At 33.5% G+C, this 25,604-nt stretch overlaps 2 protein-coding genes and 1 long non-coding RNA gene across 3 annotated transcripts; 1 reads left to right on the forward strand and 2 right to left on the reverse strand.

Annotated features, from left to right (window-relative positions):
- Window positions 1-2,366: 2,366 nt before the first annotated feature.
- On the reverse strand, window positions 2,367-4,090 carry LOC112722750 (zinc-finger homeodomain protein 4). Its single transcript, XM_025773884.3, has one exon. The coding sequence runs from the start codon at window positions 3,537-3,539 to the stop codon at window positions 2,694-2,696; it is 846 nt and encodes a 281-aa protein (XP_025629669.1). The 5' UTR covers window positions 3,540-4,090; the 3' UTR covers window positions 2,367-2,693.
- A 15,545-nt stretch (window positions 4,091-19,635) lies between these two features.
- LOC112721870 (F-box/kelch-repeat protein At3g23880) lies at window positions 19,636-21,342 on the forward strand. The gene is made up of 2 exons (XM_025772894.1): window positions 19,636-20,814; window positions 21,157-21,342. The coding sequence occupies exons 1-2, from the start codon at window positions 19,636-19,638 to the stop codon at window positions 21,340-21,342; spliced, it is 1,365 nt and encodes a 454-aa protein (XP_025628679.1).
- A 1,618-nt stretch (window positions 21,343-22,960) lies between these two features.
- Window positions 22,961-23,856, reverse strand: LOC112722758 (uncharacterized). The gene is made up of 2 exons (XR_003812367.2): window positions 23,463-23,856; window positions 22,961-23,164 (listed from the first exon to the last, which is right to left on the reverse strand). It is a non-coding gene; the product is annotated as an uncharacterized lncRNA (long non-coding RNA).
- Window positions 23,857-25,604: the final 1,748 nt, after the last annotated feature.

Raw genomic sequence — 25,604 nt, forward strand, 5'->3', positions numbered from 1 at the left:
AAGTAAACTTCATGTGAAAATAATCACTTGAAATAAAAATATATATTATATCAAATAATTAAATAAAATTTATAAATTATTTAATTTTTTTAACTGTTATCTTTCTATAAAAATTTCTTTAATAATTATTATCTTTATGTATTTTATGTGAGTAGTTACATACTTACTCAAAATTCTTATTTTATTATGTTTTATATGAATTTAATTTTGGTGCATTCATTTAATTACGTCTAAAAGAACAAATATATTTGCACGATATCAAAATTAAACTCATTTTATATTAATATAAAGGCACGATATCAAATCAAGATTAAAAAGAGTACTAGAGTAGGTTAAATTTAAGTATTATGGATCTCAAGTCTCAAGTGCAATTTTTAGGCAGAATGAAGCACGCGTAAAGTGCATTTGTGGAGTACAGTAAAGTGCATTATTATGCAGAAATGTTGCCCTTTGTGGCTGTGTAGATGAAATTTTAATTTGTATTGTTGCTTTAAGTTACTTTTCTATAGTTTCAACATCTTTCTGTAACTGTGTTGCTTTCCCTTGAACCAAAGAACATTCTGCATGGAAGAATGTGCATCCCGATGATACAAATTAAAGGGTGCAGCTTTGTTCCTTTCACCCTTTATTTTTTTCTTGATTAGTTTTTCGTTGCAAGTATTACCATTCGTATTTTCACTCTTCCCCCTTTTCAAAGCAATGCATGCTTGCATGACCATCATTTGCATCATTATTCATAACTAAAGTCTGATGCATGGCAGACGAAATTGATATCATCACTTCACAATCATTACTAACTCATAAAATAATTAGTTAATTTTCTTAACAAGGATATAATAATTAATTATTTTTTCAAACATAAAATGTTTTTTTCTTTGAACAAGGATATGTACCTATGGAATGAAAGTTTTAATATACATTATTAAATTTTGATTGAAAGCATTTTTTTAGAAAGGATAAAGTATTAAATTGGTGTCCTATGTTTAGATGTAATATTGTTTTGGTTTTTAAGGTTTAAAGTGTCATATTTGAATCTAAAAAAGTTTCATTTAACTTCAATATAGTTCCACCACGTGATGTCAAAGTTAAATAATTAATGAAATATTCTACATGACAGCAGTACAAGAACAAAGTCGATAATCTGGAGAATAAATACAAGTTTTAGAGGTACAAAATCAACTGTGAATGCATCAATACATTTATTTATCATTTTTTTTACAATTTAAATGAAATATTTTTTATAGAACTAAGGTAAATGATAAATACATGTATTGATACATTCACGATTGATTTCTCCATATTATCGATTGAGGAGTGCTAGGGTGCAGTAACTTTTGTGATTTGTAGCTATCAAATAACCATCAATGATGATTTTAATGGTGTGAGATTGATGTGAGATTTCATCCAATGGCTCACTTTTTCTTGCTGGTTACATGCTGGCCAGAATTTGAAAAAGTTGCTGGCTCCTAGACTTTTCCTTATCGATTTTGTTCTTGTGCTGCTGTCATGTAGGACATTTGGATGAGTGAATTTGATAGGCAAGGAGTCAACACGTGGAGACGTGTTGTCCACGTGGCAACATTCTGACCAACACTCAGGTGACGTATTGAATAATTTCCACAATACTATAATATACTTCAAATGCCAATATTCAAACAAAATACATCTCTATTTCCATATTAAAAATATTTTCCTTGTTTTTTAGTTTGGACTTATGTTGAAGTAAAAAAGTGTTCCACGTACATAATTATAATTATTAATTTTTGATAAAAGTCTTCCACATATGTACTATACTGATATACATAGTACTACTAATAAATAAATAAATAAATAAAATTGTGTCTGGTGTACTTATTACTGTCTATCTCGTCACACTCTTGGAAGAGGCTCGCTCATACCCGTCGAAGAAATGGATAATCAAAAAATAAGATGAATTAAAGAGTATATATATATATATATATAGGGTTTAGTTATCGCAATGTAAGCTGCTCAATATCAATGTTTTATATACTACTGCCTTGTGTTTGTAGTAATTATACGAATAATGAAAACAACAAATAATTGTGAATGTTAAAACAATCAAATATTAATGAGTAGATGTCAGGGTAATTTAGTGTTTTTACATACACTCTACAAGTACATATTAGCTAGGGAAAGTTTATATTTATCATCACAATGCAAGCTTATCCTGAGGAAAATCTTCACCTAAATAACGAAATTATTATTTCTTACTTATCCAATAATTTGTTCATGGCTTTATTATTAAGACTTGTGATATATATAGTTAATAACTAGCAGAAACAGTAGTAGCATTAGATAGTATAAGCTAAGGTAGGTGAAACATATGAAAAGTAGTAATAAGCAAATTAATTAAAGGCCCTGTATATATAAATAAATCTTGTTTAATAAACGCACACACTATCTCATCCATCAGGCTCTAATAATATTAACTCCATGTATGCCTTCATCACCTAATAACAAGGGGATTTGATGAGGACATAAACAAATTAAAATACCACCCAGAAACAGTAGAAGAAATTAAATTCCTAAACTAGACATACATGATGAGAACGATAACAGAATAACTAAGGATGTTATTTTAAATATTATAATATTTAAGAGACGTAGTAGTAGTAGTAGTAGAAGTAGAATATAGAGTTAATTATAATAGAAGGAGAAGGGTTAAGAAAGAATTAAGTAGAAGAGGATGGGGGAATGATGAGAAGGTTTTTTTTAGCGAGGTTGTGTTTATTGTTATGCATCCAAACCTTGAGGACTCTGCGTTTGACTCCAATCTCGTTGCAGAAGTTCTGAACAACCGAGTCTTCTTGCTTCTGAATCTTCCAACCAACCTTCTCCGCAAAAGCCAGCATCTTCTCCTTCTGCTCCTGGCTGAACTTTGTCCTGAACCGCTTCTTCTTCACCCGCTCGTCCTGCTCGTCCGAGTGCTCCGACGACGGCATGGGGCCTATGTTGTAGGGCATTATCATCTGCGCCGGGGGCACCGTTCTCGACGGAAGGATGTTACCGCCGCCAGCAGTAGGGTAACCGAGATGATGATGATGGTGCATGTTCTTGTGAAGGAACTTTCTAGAAGCGGCGAGGTGCCTGGTGGCGGTGTTGAAGTGGTGGTGGTGGTACTCCAGCAAGGGCGGGGGTGGGGCTGAAGGCTCGCCTTGGATTTCCTTTCGGTGGAAGTTTCTGTGGCAGCGGCAGGCGGAGCAGGTGAGGGCTTCCATGGTGCCGTGGTCTCCGCTTGGCATGAACTCGCCACAACCGTCGGTGGCATTTCCTCCCATGGCGGCGGCATGGTTCTTGAGGCACTCTCTGTACCTGACGAGCGGCACCACCACCTCCTCCTCCTCTTCCTCCTCCTGCTTGCTATTGTAGGGTCCATTGTCGAGCGGGTGCATAGAGGAGCCATTGGAAGGGTTTTGGGTGTGGTGAATGTTGATGTGGGCGCCATGGCCATTGCCACCATAATTGGCGGTGGTGTTTACTGCGATTGGTATATCTCCTTCTTGACTCGAAAGTTCCATTCTGTTTTTTCAAACCCTATATACTATCTATGTTTGAAAAGCAAAGCCAAGAAACACATCCACTGAAGAGAGAGGTAGAATAATCCAGTGTTTTGCCCTAATTAGCTAGCTTGTTAATTAACTAAGGCAGAAGAAGAAGAAGAGAGGAAATTAAAGAGGAGGAATGAGAATTTAGGGCATGGGAATGAACTACTAGCGATGATGCATGAGATACACACTAGTTGAAGAGGATTTGAAAAATGGAGAAGTAATGGATGGAGGTTGGTTTGATAGTGAAGCAGTAAAGCAAGAGCTTATAGAAAGAGAGAGAAAGAGAGAGAGAAAGGAGGAAGGGTTGCTTTGCTTGCACTATCAGCCATCAAGTTTACGCCATTTAGAGGGGAGCAGTCAGTGTGTCAGACACTAGTGGACACCACACACACACACTCTTTCACTCTTTCATTTCTCTATTTCAATTAACAACCAAATCAAATTTCTCTTCTTACAAATCCATACTTTTAACACACACATCCAACTCCTTCTCATATTCATTTTTTTTTTCTTTATATCTCTATCTATCCCTATATTTTGTACAGTTACATGTCTATAACGATTATGTGTGTGTTTGAATTGGTGTTTATTAAACTACAACTTAAATGAACATAATTTTATAGAATTTATTTTGAAAAGAAGTAAATTTGTGCTCATCCTTGAGTGTGAAAAAAAAATGATGGATTATATTTTTATAATATTAGAAAGACAAAAAAATAGTTATAATTTGTCTTATTTAATATTTATTAATTATAGTAGTAATTAATAAATTTTAAATAAATAAAATAAATTTAACTAATTTTAGCTAAATTTTTTTATTATCAAATATTTTTATTCTAGGTCAGTGTATTAAAATAAAGATGATAATAAATTAGTAACATATATATATATAGTACTAGTACACGTAGCAGAGGTGATATAATTAGCTAGGGTTGTTTTGGGTGATAGTGGGAATCTTTCTTCACGCGCCAGCATTACTGGTAAGGGAAAACTAATTAAAACACTATAACTAAATCATTGTTTGTTGCTGTGTGCAATTGCTTCTTGTGGTGTTGTGTCGAGAAATAGTTTGCTCAACATGTCAATGATGTCCCTTTGGAATACAACCAGCAACTGAATTTCATTCAGATTTAGCACATGTGAGAGAGAAATATAACCACACCTATAAGCTAGCTATGCTACACACAAAGACAATAAAAACATGCTTACTTAGTTCTTCTTTAATTTCAATAATATTACACAATTAATTAATAAACATCAATAACATTTTTATTATAAAGATGGTGGTAAAAAAAGGGTTACCAGGACGTCACGGCTGCTCTGTAAAGCTGGTATTTACACATTCTACTGGGAAGTTGGAAAAGGATTCCCTCTTTTCTTTTTTGTTAATTTATTTGTTTATAATAATAATAATAATAATTGATCGCAATCGCTTTATTCTTTTATTATCCTTACCTTTATTCCAGTTTCTACGCCACATTTAATTAAGACTACTTTATATCCATCTTTGAGAGTTTTGTTTTTATCTCGGTTGTCTCTTGTTCTAGTAATTCTGCATGAATATTACTTTTTCTTTGTTACTTTTTTTTTCTTCTTTTTTGTCTCGGACAAAATTATGCTCTGTTTCTTTTCTCTTTTTGTAATTTGTCAAGAGCTGCTCCAAACGTATGATGCACTTAAAGAGGCCACACACACTTTTATTTTTTGGTTGTCAGATTTATTAATAATATCAAATGCTAATGAAGATGTTAATTAAGGAGACTTTACAATTTGGATTTGAGATTAGTGAGAAACGAGAAGGGAAGAGTGGTGGTGGGAAGAAGGGTCCACAGGAATAAATAGTGTTGATGACAGATGAGATGGGATCACAATTTTCAAGATGCTTCTTCAATTCATTCATTCATTCATTCAGAGCCCCCCAATGCAATTGCGTAATTGTGTTTGTGTATTCTCTTTCTCTCTGATGTCGCTTTTTCTTTTGGGAAAACCACATATATAACATACATATGATATGCCCAGACCCATTACCCATTAGCTAATTATTACTAATATTTTTTTATATATATAATATTTCATCTCATGTTTTGTCATGTAACTTATTACTCACACAAGCACAAACACGTTTCACTTTCACCCATACCATACCGTATAGTACTATTGCTACTGTGCATATTTTAGAATGCATAGTAATCTATGTGTGTTTGAAACTAGTTTACAGTAATCTATTTGGATGATTCAATATTTGTGTATATCGAGAATAAGTGATGATAACTACTTTGATTTCTACAAATCCATAAACTCATTTATATTCTTTAGAGGTGCATTGTTTTGAACTTTTAATGCATCACTTGCTTGTACACTTATTAGTTTAGGAAAAGTATATAGTGAATAACGTAAAGAATGGTTAAAAAAAAAGTAAAATTAATTTTAAATTTCAGATTTTTAGTTAATTAAATAATTATTATTAGATTTTAAAATTAAAAAAATTAGGATTAGTATCTAAATATATTTAGATTACGTATGGTTATTCTTAATCCCACAATAACTATAATTTCGATGTTCGTACTAGTCTCTCTTAAATCTACCACCATATCCCACCGTGGTCGCCAGAGACAACCGTTTAGACGCAGAAGAACACCGGCGCCTTCCTCACTGTCGCATAAGTTTTTTTCCCAACCCTTCTCAGTGTCGCCATTTTGTACCCCACCAGCTCTCCTCACCGGCGTCGATCTCTCCCTCAACGCTCATCATCATCGCAGCCGAGCTCTTGACGCCGTCGCTGCGTCGACCACCAGCCTCGCTCATCGTCGTTGTCCGGCCAGGTTGCTGCTGTCGGCTGCAGCCGCGTGAGTTATGCCACCGAACGCGTTTTCCATGCGCTGCTGCGGCTATCTCGTGTTCTACGGGCATCGCTGCTGCTGCCTCGCGATTCTTGGGTGGCGCTGCTAGCCTGCTACTGTTTCGTTGCCATCCTCCTTCTGCCGCCGTGATTCATCCTTTTCTTCTTCCTCTTCTTCTTTTTCTTTTTAGAATGTGATTCGTATTAAGAACAAACATTCCATTTGTATGAAAAATAAACATCTTGTTTGTAGGAAAAATAAACATCTGAATTAGATTTAAATAGATACAATGAAAATTTGCTAGATGTTTATTTTACTAGGTATATGGATGCTTATTTTTATTCTAAACTGACGTTCTTGATAGAGAAGAAACTCGACGGCGTTGAGGTTGGCTGGTGAGGAAGGGACCGACGGCGCAATGAGGGTTTGGGGAGGGGTATGCGGCGGTAAAAAAGTTAGAAAGTAAATGGTTAAAATGTAAAAGGTGAAAGTAGGATTTTTGAAAGGATAATTTGTGATGGACTATTTTTTTTTTTTTGCCTTTCTATGAGCCGAGAGTGCGACCTATTGTTCACGTTGTTCACAATTTTCGTTGTCTACCTATCAGAACAGATTAGTTGATTGATTTGGATATGTTAGAATTGTTGGTATGGATCATTAGTGATTTGGCACACCTAATAATAATAATAATAATAATAATAATAATAAGAATTTATTTAATTTGTATTTTAAGGACACATATTAAAATGAAAAATTAAAAAAAATATTTTAAAAATATAAAAATTTAAAATTTTAATGTATTTATTTTTTATTTATTAAAAAAATATTTAAAATATTTTATTATCATATATTTTTAGAATATATTAGTTAAATAATAATAATAATAATAATCTTCTCATGGTTTTAAGTCTTGGCAATGTTTGATATAAAATGGCCAAGCAATTTAGGCAAAAATATTACATCATTTAATAATTTTTAATTATATTTTTATATATAAAAAAAATATTATATAAGTAGTTATCTTAGTATAATTAGGACTAGCTTGCCTGAAATCTCCACTAATATTTCTACTGACAAGTGACAACCAATTAGTTATGTGTTTCCAACAACAACACATGACAAACACATGTGTCGGTCCTCGGGGCAAGCCCTTCTAAATTCTAATTTGCACTTTGAAAACTCCGTTTCTTTTTTATTATATGGGTTCAAATTATATAATTACTTCTATATACACTAAAATTAGTCATCATATATTTATATAAAAATATATAAACAAATATTAATTTATTATTTTTTTATTATTATTTAATTATTAATATTTAAAATATAAACTAAATATATTATAAAATTATTAAATTAAAAAAATTAAATTATATATTTAAAAAATATTAAAAATAAAAAATAATTATTAAAAATAATAAATTTTAATATTTTTTAAATATACAATTTAATTTTTTTGTATTATATACTTGACATAATTGTTAAGTTTATGTTGCAAAATAGAGCATATAATTACATCCCAAAAAAAGAAAGGAACGACTCATCAAGAAATTACTAAGATGAAAGGAACACAATAAGTCTATCAGTCTGCCAGAAGATTATATTAGAGGATTTAATTAATTTAGTTACAATTGTTTGATGTAAAAGTGTTTCCTTTATAACCATGTAAAACAGCTACACTCATGCGTATAGTATATATAATTATATATAGTATAGCCTGGCTAGCAAAAGGGGCTTTAATTGGAATTTGGTAAATCCAGAGAACATTATTATATATCTATTGTTTTGTTACATCATTGAAGATTCAAAGGTTAGTGTTGATTACCTGCTATATATATTGTGCTTTTCTTTTTGCAAGCGGACAAGAAATGAAAGGAATATTACATGAAAGATCAGAGTAGATGTTCCCAATGAAAAGCTAAAACTTTTTTAGCTTACATTGATTAAAAAGCAAATTATTCAGTGACCAAATAAACAAGAAAAGTAAATTCTATTCTTGGTCAACTAGATTTGATCCTCATGATACATAATTTGTAGTTTGCTTTCTTTTCCATAAGATGCTCAACTTTGTTGCTAATTATGTATATATACTATCACCAACCCGTTTTCCTAGGTGCCCTTGTCTTAGGAAACCGATGGTACCTTTATTAGGCCAATCATTTTCCATTAACGAATCAGATTAGCTTGTTAGATTGGATTGGTTCCATCCTCCTTTAATTTAATTTGGATGATTTGGTTTCGACATGCTTGTCATCATGAAGACAAGCAGCGAAATAATTCGTTTCCTTATAAAAAGCTACTAACACATGTGTTTTATTATCATATATACACCTGTGTTTGCACATTTGGAGGCCAAGGTTTATGTTTTGCATTATTTAATAGTCACAATAACTTTGGTTTTATGGAGTTTGTACGGTAAGGAAGTCGGGTTTAATTTTCTTGCAGAAAAGGACAAATAGGTCCTTAATTTTTTGTCCCGCAGACATTTTTGTTTCTGACCATTGAAAAATATTTTTAAGTCTCTGACCTTCATAAAATTTGGACGGATCAGTCCCTCCGTCCAAATGCCTCCGTCAGGGACTGATCTGTCCAAGTTTTGTGAAGGTCAGAGACTTAAAAGTATTTTTTAATGGTCAAGGATGAAAATATCCGCAGGACAAAATGTTAGAAACCTATTTGTCCTTTTCTCATTTTCTTGCTGACAGAAAAAGAATTAACAGTTATTTAGCTATTATGTATCTCTTTAAATTACATCCTGCTAAGATTATTATTAATAATTTTTTTATTTGAATAAATACATAATTAATATATTACAAATTTAAATTTTGTATTCTCTTATAAAAACAACTTTTTTTATTTAATAATTTTATAATTCATTCTTAAAATATATGTTAGTTAAATTAAATAAAATTATTAGTATTAGTGGCGGAACATATAATGTTATTGATAATATATGTTACTGATAAAAAATTATCTATGTATCAATCTTTAAAAAATTATTTTCTAAAATTTAACTTTCATACATTGTTGGCATTTTTACATAAATAAATAATTATATACTGTTCCATTAATAAAAATAATTAATTTTTACATATAATACTTAAAATTAAATATTGTTTAAATACATCAATTTAATTAGATAATTATATAAAAATTTTTATTATATCAATTCATTAAAATTAAACTCTTTTTTTACTTTAAATTGTTGATTTTTTGAATAAAATTTTAATATTAATTACCTTAATAAATATCTTAAAAAATTCCAAAATCTAATAAAATTTATTATTTTTTTTGTCAGCACTTTTAGTATGAGTCCAATTTTTTTAGTCTCACAATCTAATAACATATTTTTAATGTACACTTCTAAACATTGTTGATTAAATTCTGTAAACCTTCTATATCATTCTTCTTATCTTAAAGGACACTTATTATTAAGTAATTTGAAGCGCTAGAAGAGGAGGCAAGTGTCCACCACCACGACAAACATTGATGACAGACATGATTCTTGCATGCTAGCTTCCCTTCCTACTCATGGACAATTTAACTTTTCATCCTACCTTTTTTTCTGTGAGTCATAAAATGTAGGAAATGAATTGAAAGGAAGGATCATTTTTCACTCTTGCACAGGCAAAGGCACATGCACACACACACACACTTACTTACACTTTGGTTCCTTAAGCTTCAATTTCAAATGTTCAGAATGTGTGTTGTACTGTATGTGTGTAGTGTAACAACTTTATTAATTTCTTTCCTTCCAATCTTTATAATAATGATCTTAGTCCGAATCCACCATAGTAATGGACAATCATTTTACCATCATATTATGCACTTGATTAACACGAAAGATTATAAATTATGTGAAGAATTAAGCATAATATATAGAAAGCATTGAATGAATTAAAGCAAATTGGGGGGTAGGGTGTGTGGGATTAGGGGGACCCCATTCTTCTCCTTTGCTTATTATATATGATGATGAAAAGCAAGGACAAGTAGCCGTTGGGAACATTCCCATTGCTTTAAATATTTGTGTAAAGAGTGTACGTAACACCCAAATTAATAATTGTAAAGGCCACACACTCGAAAGCCAAAGCCAAAAGGGGCACATGCATATGCATATGCATCCATCAACATATATACATACAATATTCTGATCTGCAAAGCAACCTAGCTACCTACCTAAGCTATGCCATGAGATTCAAAGTAACTAACTAATAATAAGTAATGACAAATTGCCTCACTACTCTCACAATAAAAGAAGCCAACACTTTTATTTATTTGTATCCTTTTTAATTTCATTTATTGACGACCCATGAATTAATATCATAGTAAAGCAGTGATATATTAATATCAGGAGACCAAATAATATGTGTTCGTTGCTACAACTTCATTCCATACTTAATTAATTTTCAATTTGAGAAACTCTCTGCATGCATGCATGCGTGCGTTTTGAATAATTATCAGTCACTACTAATGCTAATAGCTGGTTAATTAGTTTAGGGTTTATATAATAATAGCCATAACAAAGTAGGTACAATATATAACCACGACAGGTGGCTGGGATGTAAAATCACCAAAGTTCTTTTACTATAGATTAAGTTGACCTATGACAAAACTTCTATATATAGGATTAATTATGTTCTATATATTGCTGGTCTCACTTTATTATGTTGATGTTTGTGATGTTTATGTGCTATTTTTTTATCCTTTTAATTTTAGTAGTATCTTCTGTTGTATTTTTTATGGCTTATGTTATATATTTATGTATTTTATATATATATATCGACTATACTATATACTATATGTAAACTAAAATCAGCTATCAAAATAATTATCAATATAAAATATATGTTAAAATATAAATATATATTAAAAATAAATTAATATATATATATATATATATATATATATATATATATTATATAAGGTTTAATTATTCTATTGGTCTCTATAGTTTCGTGAAATTTTCAATTAGGTCCCTATATTTTTTTTTCTTTTTAATTGAGTTCTTGCACCAATTTTTTTTTTTAATTGGGTCTCTACATTTTTTTTTCTTTTTATTTAGGTCCTTATACCAATTTTTTTTTTAGTTGGGTCACTATAAAATTAAGTCAATTACTACTAAGAGGGAATGAAAAAAAAAAATTAGTGTAGGGACCCAATTAAAAAGAAAAAAAGTACAGGGACCTAATTGAAAATTTCACGAAACTATAAGGACCAACAGAATAATTAAACCTTTATATAATAATTAATTTTTTATATACATTTAATATTCAATTTTTTTATGGAGACATTTAATCAATTTTAGCAATAATTCACTTTGTAATAACCTTCGTTGCATGCAATTACATTATTATTATTATATTAAAATTCAATCCATATTAGAATACTAATTAGTCATTTATATAATATTAAAAATAATATTTATACATTAAAATCAGTCACTAATATATATTAGAAAGAGGGGAAGGGGTGTTTTACGCATGCGAAGGGAAAATGGCATCATGAATTAAGCATTCAAAAGTTTGTCTCCTCTGATATATCCATCTGTATTACCCTTTTCTCCTTCATTCTTCGTGCGTGCCTGTGGCTCCCACCAACTTGCTACTCCTTTCTCTTTCCCATTTTATAATTTAAGTCACTTATGCTTGGTAATTAAATAAGTTTCTTAATTAAGTACTTAATTGAAATCTGTGTGTGAGTATGAAAGAGTTACATACTTTATTACAATTTATTCATTAAAGAGCAGCATATATAATATGTGTATGTATATATGACCTTAGACTTTTAGGATGAAACAATAAGTAACATCCGCGAGATCTGCTGGGCCATGAAACGACCTCAACTTATTACAAAACAACACACACGTACACCTGACTTTCTTTCTCAATTAATTCTGTTGCAACTCATTCGTTCTATTTTCTTCTTCATATAATGTAATATAAATTGATATATAAGTATACGTGTCACGCATATATATATATGCGTGTGCCTGCGTGCTTATGAGAACGTACAGCAGTTTGATTTGCAGGTATATGTAGTACGTAGTAGTAGTATAGTTGCAATAAATTGAATACAAAGAATCCAATTCCCCATGAAACCAAAATGAATGAGTGAATATGCATGGATGAATGAGCCATATAGCTAGCCCATAGCGCATAGGCCATAGGTGATGATGATACGAGGATGAGAGTAGTAAAAAGTGTTTCCCATAAATGGGAAGCCCATGCAATCATTTACTTAAAGCCACTCTGAAATGGCCATGGCCATATCCATATGGCTGGAGGACATATATGTTAGATATTGGACTAAGGAACCCTACCTCTCGTGCCAGCAATTAATTTTTTCATGTTTATGGGTTTAATGCATGCCTGCTACTTCCTTTATTTTCCCTTCAATTTGTAACTCATATATATAGCGGGTAAATATACATACTACTATATATCATGCGCGGATCGGAGCCAAGACCGTTGCAACTTGCAACATATATATTATGTTAATGCATGGCAGTGACAATGTATAATTTATTTAATTTGAAGTGCATACATTAATTAACAAAATAATAAAAAAAAAAAAGTTGCCTCTAATCTATCGCATTCTGTCACCCTGCTCACCACCACAGTGCTTTTCTGTTTGGTAGCTCAGAGTCCATCACTTTCGATCTCTATATATTGATAAATATTTGGTCCGAATAGTGAACATACATCTTTCTATGAAGTTAGTCTTATGATCTGATGGCTCCTTACTCGTCCTTTAATGATTTAGCTAGTTAATATTATTCATCTTAAAAGAAATGGAAGAGGATGCACATAGCCACATATTAACTTGGTCAGAAATCTTAGCGATAGAAATGTTTATGATTTGAGGTTGGTTGTCTATGACTATTTTTTTAATTCTCCGTGGTATCGTTCGTCCCCGTAGACAAATGACTAATTTATTATAGATTTTAGTTTTATTAAAAAATTTGTTGTTTGTCAATAAATTATTTAGACCAATCGAAATTAGTTGTTGTCCATGACTATGGATGACTATTTTTTTTTTGGTTTACCCAAACGGTATCCCCCAACCCGACAGGTTGAAGACTAATCCGTCGCGAATCTGAGCTCCATTTAAGGGTCTGTCGCTGGCCAATGAGTTGCTGCATGCACAAGGCGGGGTTCGAACTCCCGACACTTGCTTAAGCGGACGAGTGAGCTGACCACTCGACCAACCCAAGTTGGTTGACTATGGATGACTATGACTATGCTGAAAATATACATTGCCACAAATTTTTTTTTTGTCATGCCACAATTTATCTTGTTTTGATGTTTTTGTATTCCAGCAGGGGCAAAGGCCCATTTCTCTTAATCTTGCAGGCAAGCATGACATCGGTTTAGGTTGGGCTTAGTCTTTTGTTGGGCTTTTGTTTCTTTTACGTATTATTCATCATTAGTGGTACCGGACCAGGATGATTTATGGTTAGTCAAGAATGTGTTGGGCCTCAGCCCAGTTTTCAATAACAGTCCGAAAAATAAAATTCTGTACAAAATATTAAGAAATGAACGAGAGGTCTTAAGTTCAAGTTTCATGTAATGCAAACTTGATAAAAAAGTAAATTTTATGTGTATGTGTGGGTGTAGTGTGTGTAACCTAAAATTAAAAGTTGTTCAATCCATCTACCAAAAAATAAAAAAGAAACGAAGGAAATTTAAAAATATATTTTTTATTTATATTTACTAATATTATAATTTTAAATAATATCTTTAAAATTAGAGTTAAGTACTGTTTTTGTCCTTAAGGTCTGAGGCCAAAACCAAAATCGTCTCTAACCTTTTTTTGTTATTAAAATCATCCTCAACATTACAAAACGTTATAAAATCGTCATTTTCTACTTTAATTTTATTTTTTTACCAAATTACCCTTAATAATTAATATAAATGATAAAAATAATATTAAAAAATAAAAACCAACCATTTCCCCTCCCCTCCCCTCTCCCAACCTGCACCCCCACTCCCTATCTCTTCTCTTTCTTCTCTCCCCATTCCCTTCATCGGATGAGACGTCTCTCCAGCATAAAACACATAACTCTCCTTTCCCAATTCAATGTAGCTACAGCTATACCCAGGTTGTTTCTTAACTTCCACTACCATCATCATCTTCCTCACCTTTGAAACATTTTTTCACATATCAGCCCCAGCATAAACATTAGATAACAATATATAGGAGGAAGACTCTTCAGGTTTTAAGCTCAATAGATGATTAGCAATCCTAATCGCCATCTTGGCATTACCATGGTGCTTACAAGCACTCGGTAAAGCAGCCCAAGTAGGTTCATCAGGGGTAAATCAATCCAACGATCCTTGCCAACCAAACCAGCGTGACTACAGGCCTAAATCAATCCAACAAATGTCACCTCACTCGGTTTAACATCAGTCGAAACCATGCTGTCACGGAGCCCATGTTTCCTCAGCTCTTTCATGCTGCGCACTGCCGACAATAATGGAAGTTCAAGAAACCACATCTTTCCTCCACATCCCAAAGAACACACCCTTGGCCGCATCAAGGTCGCTACACTTGGCATACATATTCATAAGCTTTGAGGGATTGGAAAAGGGAGAGGGGTTATGAGGAAGGGGATGGGGAGAGAAGAAAGGGAAGAGATTACGGAGTGGGGGTATAGGTGGAGGGGGGAGGATTTATTTTTATTTTTTAATATTATTTTTATTATTTATATTAATTATTAAGGATAATTTGGTAAAAAAAATAAAATTAAGGTAGAAAATGACGATTTTATAATATTTTGTAACGTTGAGGATGATTTTAATAACAAAAAAATGTCGGGGACGATTTTGATTTTGGCCTCAAACCTTAGAGACGAAAACAATACTTAACCCTTAAAATTACTTATTCCCGCTGTTTTACCATAATTTCCTTATCATTTCTTAAATAAGATTTTTTATTAAAAGATAAAAAATAAAAATCAGTTTAACAAAAATCATGAGGCATAGTTTCATCTAGAATAAATGACCATTTGTACTCATAAAGCTGACATATGTATCCATGATAGATCGAAATTGATCTTGTATCCACGAGAGTTGCCCTCCGTGTGACAAAAATATCCTATTTTGGTTAAGTGCTTGCTTCGTTATTATCTGAACCTACGTGGCACCCAACCCTCCAAAACCCTATCCCTCTTCAATTTCATTTCTAATTTCAACCACCCATCCCTATTTCATGGCGGCAGCTTCCTCCTCCTCTGCCGCTACCATCGCTCTTCCGTCCCTTTGCACCTCCGTCTCATCCTCACACTCTCTTTTCCAACTCTCCCTCTTTTTCAAACCCTTCTCCATCGCTGGCGCACGATTTTCCACAAAATCAACACCATCTATCAACCCTATTACGCACTTGTATCTCCGCCACGGATTCTTCTCATCCTTCCCATGGACCATGCCAGCTCCGAAACTGAATAGTCTAGAAGCTCCTTACAGTCTTCTATGTCTAGTTGCTCGCGGTTGCTCACGAAGAACGTGGTGAACTTTGCTCACCAACTGCGGCGCTCAACACGAAAGTGGGGCTTGGGGCCGATCTTGACGAGCTCGTTTTGGATGTTGGCGAGACTTGAGTTTTGATTTTCGATGTTCATACAGGCTTGTACAATCATGGAGTTCAAGTCTTGGGTTTCGATGTTGATGAAAGTGAAGTCTCAAATAAATGGGAACTCCAGGCTCCAGTGGAACACATTTATTATATGAATCCACTTTTATTTTGTGAACCTAATTTTAGATTTCGAAACCAAACAAAAGTACATGTTTTCTTATTCTTTTGCTTCTTGTTTTCTTACATTCTACTGATTGTTACTGCTGCTCATGCCAATGGGAACCATAAAAACTGTCCAAGCTCCTTTACTTGTGGAAAATTTGGGACTTTTCGGTACCCAATCACTATGGCAGAGCATCATGAGTGTGGGTTGTTACCCATTCAAGGCTGCCTCCTCAATGCTATTTCACCAAAGTTGATCCAACTTGGCAACAATAGCAAAAGCGTGAACCTTATTGCTGTAGTTGAGACCAATAAGATCATTATAATCTATGATGATAGTTTTCACACAAGTTTGGATCACAACAAATGTAATACTTTGCACAATAATTACACCCTTCCTCCACCTTCTCCAATCGATGCTGATGAAAGAGGGAGAGTTGGGATTTGGGAAGGAAAGCGCGGAGATGAAGCGATAGTGCCAAATAATGGAAGAGCAGTAGTGGCGGCAGAGGAGGAGGAAGCTACCACCATAAAAGAGAAATAGGTGGTTGAAATTAGAACTGAAATTGAAGAGGGATAGGGTTTTGGAGGGTTGGGGTGCTATGTAGGTTCGGATAATAACGAAGCAAGCATTTAATCAAAACAGGGTAATTTTGTCATACGAAGGGTAACTCTCGTGGGTACAAGATCAGTTTTGATCTATTATGAGTACATATATCAGCATTATCATCTTTTATAGATATAAATGGTCATTTATTCGTTTCATCTAATCCAATTAGTCCAAATTTGCTGAGATGCACGAAATAACGGAGTATAAGTTCTGGTTCTAACTTCAAAGTTAAGTTCTGTTTTATCTGGAAGACCTTCGTGTACAGCTTTTACATGAACACACGCACACACTATAAAGTTTGGGAGATCCTTATTTTTGTCACCAGTCCTGATATTGAATATTTGTGTTTTGTTATTGTTTATGAAATAAATATTTATTTTTGAAAAGTTAAAAATAAATTGAAGATAAGAATAACAGAAAACCTAAAAAAGATAAATTAATTAACACATAAATAACTATTAATTGCAGATATTAGTATATTACCACTTTTTAAGTAATAATATCATATTTCTATTATATATTACTTTCAAATTATCTTTACAATCTAAAATTTTGATAATAATAATAATAATAATAATAATAATAATAATAATGAATATCATTTTAAAAAATCACACAACAAAATTAAAAAAATGTAGCTAAGATATATTCTAAAAATACATAATAAAGTTACTAGTTACGAAAGTTTTTATAGAAAAAGAAATACAAAATTCTAATTTCTAATGTCTTTATTACATATTTATTAAACTAAAACGTTCAATTTTTTCTAATAATTATCCAAATTATAAGTTTTTAAAATCAAGCACTTTAATCTTCTAAGTTTTAAAATACGCAAAATAATTTTTAATATTTGTTTTTATTAGATAATACAGTCATTTTTCGCAGGGATGACAACATGCTCTTTATTCATGGGTACTCAATCCGGTTGAATAGGATTGCTAACTCGATTCGCCACGGATAGGATTAAGTGCGAAGCAGGTTTGAGCGCACATTAATCTTGTAGCTTACCAAAGTTTGTAAATTTGACTTTAAAAATGACTTGCTTCATATTGTACATATATTTTAAAATATTACCTTTATAAGTATTTGCACAAATATTCTTAATTATTTATGTAAAAATTTTATAATAAATGAGAGTTCTTCCATCTTTTTAAACAACACTAAGTCATTCTCTTTTTTTATCAAAAAATAATTATAGAATATAGTATTATAAATTACATTAAATTAATATTTTATATGATTAAAAATAAATATGAGTTCAATTATTTTAAGGGCAATTTACCTAAATAAATAAATTGAGTGAATCCTTTACCTAAATACACAAAATGAAAACTTGTTACGCGCATGTGCATTTTTACTATTATGTAAACCGTCAAGGAACCGGATTATGGTTGGAACACATTAGGCATAAACCGTGGTAGCCTCCCACGGTTTATGAAGAGAATTCGTTGAACATAAACCCTCCTAGCTTCCCACGGTTTATGAAGAGAATGACTTCAACGTAAACCCTCCTAGCTTCCCAAGGTTTACATATTAGGTAGTATAAATACATAAACAAACATATAAAAGTGATTCAATTAAACATATAAAATAAATGGACTTACTCAGATGAATTTAGTACACTAAACAAACATGTCGACATTCATTGACTTAACCAACCTTACATTACTCAAATTAAGAGTGCCTAATACAACTTAAACAACAACGACGACCCAATAAACCAGTGGTAGAGCTTAGTTCAGATAAGGGGGGACATGGCCCCCCAAACTTTTTATAAAAAACTTAGTAGTACTTTTTCAAAAGATAAAAAATAATTCAATTGATTTAAATACTTTACTATGACTTAAAGTATCTAAGAAGTTCAATAAACAACACTCTCTCTATCTTTAAGTTCAAATATAAAAAATTAGATATTTTTTATTTATTTAATTTAATATTATTTTATATTTTACTATTTATTTAATTTAATTTTTTATATGATAAAAAATAATAGAGTATTCAATAAGTATTAATATTATTGTTCAATAAAAAATTTAATATGTTTGTTCAGTGTACTAAATTCATCTGAGTAAGTCCATTTATTTTATATGTTTAATTGAATCACTTTTATATGTTTGTTTATGTATTTATACTACCTAACATGTAAACCTTGGGAACCTAGGGAGATTTATGTTGAAGCCATTCTCTTCATAAACCGTGGGAAGCTAGGAGGGTTTATGTTCAACGAATTCTCTTCATAAACCGTGGGAGGCTACCACGGTTTATGCTTAATGTGTTCCAACCATAATCCATCCTTAGTAACAACGGTTTACGTAGAAATTAGAAACCGTAATTGGCTACCACGGTTTACATAATAGTAAAAATGCACATGCACGTAACAAGTTTTCATTTTGTGTATTTAGGTAAAGAATTCACTCAATTTATTTATTTAGGTAAATTGTCCTTATTTTAAATTATTTAACTTTTTAAAAAATAATGTCTTTTTAAAATTAATTTATAATTTATTTAAAATATATAGAAAACTTTTGTATATGTAAATAATAAAATTTGAAATAAATAGATTAAAAATTTTAAAAAGATTATATTATCTAATAAAAGTTAATGTTAGATATTATTTTAAATGTTAAAAGGCTAAAATATCTTATTGTAAAAGCTTTGGAGACTAATTTCAGTAATTTGAGTAAGTAATTATTTATTATTTTTAATAATAATCTTATCAAATGGTGACGTGTATGTTAGATAAACCAAAATTATAATATTAAATTTAGAAGTAGCTCCGGCTAATTAGTGATTTATTAACGTTAAGTACGTATATAAACTGGAAAGTAAGGGTTTTGGCAATTGGGTATTGGGAATTGGGAATTGGGAATTGAGAACTTGAATGGAAAAGAAGAAACAGAGGAGTCGGGGTTGCAGAGGGGCAGAGTTAGGGTTAGCCACCGTACACATATTGGACCTTCCAATTCACTTGCTCTCTGAGATCATCGCAAGGCTGCCAGCCTCCTCCGTCATCCGCTGCGCCTCCGTCTGCACCTCCTTCAGAGCCCTCGTCTCCGATCCCCGCTTCCGTTCCCTTTATGTCTCCCGTGCACCCACCTCCTTTCTCCTCCTCTCGCGTAACAGCCGCCTCCTCTGCCTCCACTCGTGGGGCAGCGCCTCCTTCCTCATCCCTCACTCCTCCTCCTCCCTCGCCTCCTTAAAACCTGCACCCGATACAAAGCGCAATCGCAATCGCAATCGCGATCGTAACGTTAGCTGTCCAAGGTCAAAGTCAACGACAAGTTCAATATTCAGTGCAGTGGATTTGAAGAAAGACGTGGATTTAGTTTTAGTGAACTCGAGCGAGGGGCTGGTGTGCTTGCGTGGCAGTGGGTGTGTTTATTATGTGTGCAATCCTCTGTTGGGGGAGATTCTGGAGCTTCCTCCTCCTCCCACAACCACAACCTCATGTATTGGTTTCTCTTCATTTGGTTACGATCCCCACAGCAACCGCTACAAAATCCTTCAATTTGCCGCCCATAGCGTGGCTGAATTATACAGTGTGGGGGACAAGGCCTGGACCACAATTCGGAGTGCTTTTGCCCTTGCGACTCCGAGGCCCAACGCCTCCTTTCACCACTCACTCAACGGTTCTCTTCATTGGCTCGCTCAACCCACCAATACCCACCTTTGTCAGTTGATATGCTCCTTTGACCTCCACACCAATGAGTTCAAATGGGTACCGCCCCCCTCCTACTTCGATGCCCAGTATATCCACAGCCTCTCTGGCATCACTCTCGGGGTTCTCAAAGGTTGCCTCTGCCTCTGCTTTGTTGTCCCTGGAGCCGCCAGATTCGAGACGTGGTTCATGCGAGACTACGGCGTGCAGCGCTCTTGGAGCCTTTCATTCTACATTGATATCAACTCTTATTGTGGCTTGAGGATCCCGGACCTCCACCGACCTATTGCCTTCGCTGATAATGGTGATATGTGGCTCAAGGATGACTCTGCTTCTGATTCATACTCTCTAGTTTCATATTCCCCACAGACTGGTTCCTTCAAACTCATTCATACTCCCAAGGTTTCTTCCAGAATGCAAGCAATGCCCCATGTCTTGAGCTTTGTTTCTCTCAGTGACATTGTTAATCTCAGTGGCACACATCTCTTGTTATACACATCAACAATCAAGAGCTACTGGTGATTCAACAATTTGCATACATATAACTTTATCATCTCGTTAAAAACTAGTCTCATCATCAATAAATTTGTTACAGACTTACAGTATAGTTTTACATATTGTTACTTTTGCTTGAATTTAGACTTAGGTAGGAAGGATACCTGGGCCTTTCTTGTGGAACCTTAATATGTATATATATCTCGTCAGTATTATCATTTTATTTTCACATTTTTTTCGCAACCTCAGATTTCTGCCTTTGCTATAGAATCTGAACATCCGGCTCACTGCCAATGGGCACTACTCTGCTACATGGTAGATAATGCCAAATTTGACGTGGAGTATCTAATTATTGTAGTGTATAGCTTAAACTTTGGAGCCGTAGACAGTTCTTCTGTGTTCTGTCAAACACTTGATTTGGTTTTTAAGCACTAGCCCCTAGTTATCAATCTTCTTGTTTCCCCTCATCAATGGCATCACATTTTGTGTTCGCAACCTAGGAAAGGCAGGTGATACGCAAGGAATGCAGAACAAATAAAACGATTCTTTTGTGATGTCCTGTGTTTATTTGGTCAAGAGTGTATAAACTTCTATTCAGTACACATTAATTCTTGCGAATAAAGTGACCTGTTCGGGTAGAGTAGGGTACGGGTTTAGGGTGTACGACATCCTACTCTACCCGCCTCCTATCTCATATATAACACATTTTATAAAAATTAAATATATAGGAAAGGAAGTGAGAGTTGAACCCACAACCTCCCTTATATAATAACTTACAATAAGTGAACAACCACTAAACTAATTAGTTAATTTAGTAATTTAAAACATTAGTTTTTTATTTTTTATGTTATTAATATGTATAAAATTTGAAATGATTGAATTTTATATTTATTTTGAAAAATTTTGATATTTCTGCGAGTAGGATAAGGTAGGGTTCAGAATTTTAGGGTGCGGGTAGGGTTAGGGGTTGAGAGATTCTCAACCCGCGGATAGGGTAGGGTAAAGTTTTAATAAAATTTTCAATCCGCGGGTAGGGTTAGGGTAGAACCCTACCCATTGCCAACCCTAATCTTATTAGTTCTTCAAATAAATCTTCCTTGCCTTTCACTTGTCTTTCTCCTCTTCTCTCTTTCCTTTTTCCGTATTTTTTTTAGATCCAGATCTAAATTTAAAATAATTCTTTTATGATTATTTTCTCTTTGTGGTGTAGTAGTCCTCTTTACGAGTGTTTTGAATATATTATTATATATCTAAGATGAAGATACAAGGAGAGAAATTTCTCCGCTATAAAAATATTTTCAGATTTGGAAAGCTTTCAAATTTAGTCGGGAAAGAGGAGAGAATGTTTCTCAATGTTGTAACACTTTCTGTGTAATATTCCTCCACCATGATCTATCTCTCTTTTTATTTTATAAGATTTTTTGTAACTGAATACTATAATTCAACATAGAAGTGCCATTTGCCTTTTTTTTTTTAATTGAGATTTTTTTTATATATAAAAAAAATAAATCCTCCTCGTACCGCGCCATACGTAGAATTTTGTTCAATCATCCTTGTAAAAGTTATGTTTACAGAGGCATGTTTATCTTAGTTATACAAGGAAAAGGAACAATAACAGTCTGTAATTTAAAGGCCTACCTTTTGTCTTGAAAGAAAGCCACACAAACAGGAGGAACTATCATCAGCATCAAAACCTTTTCTTTATCCCTTGGGCTACGTGATTATTGTTATTATCTCTGTTTTCTTTGGTCTCGTCATGCTAATCTACAGCTATATATACCTTGGGTTCATGTTGTTCTGTGTCAATTGCCTACCTAATAAATTGGTATGTACGGCTTTCGACAAGACTACAACTAGGGGAGACTATGCAACACAAACCAAAATATAATGTTGTATTTCTGATTTCTCAATCTAAAATTCAAATAGTCTTGTTACTTCAAAATACTTGTGATTGATATTAAAAAGAGTTGCTTGTTTTCTCTCTTTCTAAAAGGTATTTGGGAGGAGATAACATTCTAAAGCAATATAAACATAAATGAAGAAAGAAAACGAGTAAAATCTCAAAAGCACAAGCAGCACAATGTATGAATGTAGCAACAATAATAGTGATAAACAAAATACCAAGATAGGTAAAGTAGTCTGAGATTTACAAATTCAAGGGTGCCAGTTTAAGTTGAACTTAAAAGCTTATTAATGGACATTAAAAAGGGGCAAGTGCCATAGTTGTTACTTCTTCCCAGCCTCCTTCCACTATCACCTACAAGAACAATGTAATTTTTTAAGGGAATTTTCAGCCAAAAAGGAATACTTGGTAATAGAAAGTAGGGGCCAGTGCAGTTACCAGTATAATCAAAGAACCAGCGTCCTATAATCACCAAGTAAAACTAAAACGCAAGAATAGAAATTGAATCGTATTTCTGTCCCTAGCATGATTTGTGCGATAGGTGCAATAGCAGAGTCAAAATTGAATGTATTTTAAAGGGCAGATCTGTGAGCATACAAATCCTAAACCCTAAAAATGTATGGGAATGGATGGTGGAGGGAAAGGAGGGTACCTGAAGAGATATCAGTGAGAGGAAGAAGCGGTGGAGTGGGAGTGAGAGTGAGAGTGGGAAGAAGGAGCGCCGGCGCGACTGAAGATCTGCTCGCCGACGAGGTAGATGCCGAAGGCGACAACGGCGATACCGAAGCCAGGGAGGGCGTGGCGGAACTGATTGGTGAGCATTGGGTGCTTCCTCCACTCGTCCCTCCTCCTGAAGAATTCTGCTGTGTTTTTCCCTGCTGAACCCATTCTCTCTCTTCCTATGCGTCTTCTTCTTCCTCTTCTCCAACACCAACTCCTCCTCTTAGCTTTTCCTTTTCCTTTTCCTTTCCTTTTTTTTTTTTTTCGGTCATGGCTTTTCCTTTTCCTTTCTCGGACTCAGCTCAACTTGGGCTCAGTACCTGGACTCGGCCCAAACAAAACCCGAGAGTATATATGTCCATTTCGGTATTCCTTTAGAAAGGAGAAAGAAGAAATTAAGTAAAGGCCCGCAGCTCACCACGCATTTGCTATAGTTTTCTCAGTTTGTCGCTGGATGCGAGAAAGTATATTCTGAGGCTTGTCGCGCCAGGAGGAGCAGGCGGCGGGAGGAACGAGCTAGAGTGCGACAGTATCTCGAACCTTCCTTGGAGAGTGACAACGGAGCCGGGGACCGTGGGCTCCCAGATGGTAACGCTGGTGACGGTGTCATTGCTGCTTAAGATGCAGATCCCAAGCTGGCGGCGCCGCGCGTAGGGGGTGACGCCGTCCAGGTCGTCGAAGCCACTCGCGACTTTGAGGATGTAAGCTATGCGTGTTGGCGCTCTCTCTTGTGATTATGACTGCCAGTTTTGGCTTGTTCTTCGAACCCCGCTGACAGCCCCTGGAACGGCGGACTCCGCCGGCGGAGGCGAGCTCAAAAGCACTTCTTTCGCATCCGCTTCCATTGCCTTAGCTGCAATCATCATTATCTTCATTGGAGAATTGTGGTGCAGCTGCACGATTTGTTATTTGTTGATGTTGTTCTTGAGAGTGGTGATAATGGTGTTGTTAAAAGTGTAATTTTGGTTTTGTAAAGTGGAAGAGAAGAAGTTGTGACAACTTCTAGCTGTTTGCCATAATCCTTTTTCATAAATCAAGAAAATTAATTCTTCTCTTCCAGCAAGATGCAAGTTTCATTTGTTTATACTTTATAGGGTGAAGAATAATTTTTGTCTTTTGTCAAAAGTTATAAAAATGTTCTTTAACTTTTATTTTGTTGTAATTTTATTTTTAAAATTTTTTATTTATATTAAATATATTTTCGGGGCAACCAAAAATTTTAAACAAGGTAAATAATAGATTGATTTTTTGGCCCAGTAAGGCACTAAAAATAAAAAAAAAATCACCCAATTGAAATAAAAAATTTTTTACCTTATCTTTTCAAAATTTTAATCATTCTCGAAACTCTATCAACTTCATTGTTGTCCCACCAGCCCACACTAAATTTGTGAACTCTTTTATATGTAAAATGAACATTTATTCTTTTTATATGTAATAAAATATAATAATGAATTTGTAATAAGAATAAACATTCCTTTTATATGTAACAAGAACCATCCTTTTTATATGTAAAATGAACGTCTATTCTTTTTATATGTAAAATAAAATAGAGTAAAGTATTATTTTTGTCTTCAATGTTTGGGATAAATTCTATTTGTATCCCTAACGTTTAAATCGTCCTATTTGTATCCCTAACATTTGTAAAAGTGATTCAATGTTATCCTGCCGTCAATTACACATCATGAGCGCTTTAGTTTGAGTTTTAAAAATCTCTTCTTGAAGTTAGAATACAAATATCTGGAATAGAATCGATGATCTATTCCAAAAAATAGCTCATCAAATGTTGAAACTAATTCCTACAACATTTACATAATTCACTTTTCTACGGACATAATTGAATCTAAACACAAATAGTGGGTATAATATTAAAATCGACCATATCCAAGTGAGACCTAATTGAGAATGAATACATCAAAATGAGAATAATTGAAAAATATAATTTGATTTGTTAGTATAATTGATAGTAGGATAACATTGAATCACTTTTATAAACGTTAAGGATACAAATAGGACGATTTAAACGTTAGGGATACAAATAGGACTTACCCCAAACGTTGGGGACAAAAACATTACT

This window comes from Arachis hypogaea, chromosome 11, assembly GCF_003086295.3.
Source record: "Arachis hypogaea cultivar Tifrunner chromosome 11, arahy.Tifrunner.gnm2.J5K5, whole genome shotgun sequence".
NCBI lineage: Eukaryota > Viridiplantae > Streptophyta > Magnoliopsida > Fabales > Fabaceae > Arachis > Arachis hypogaea.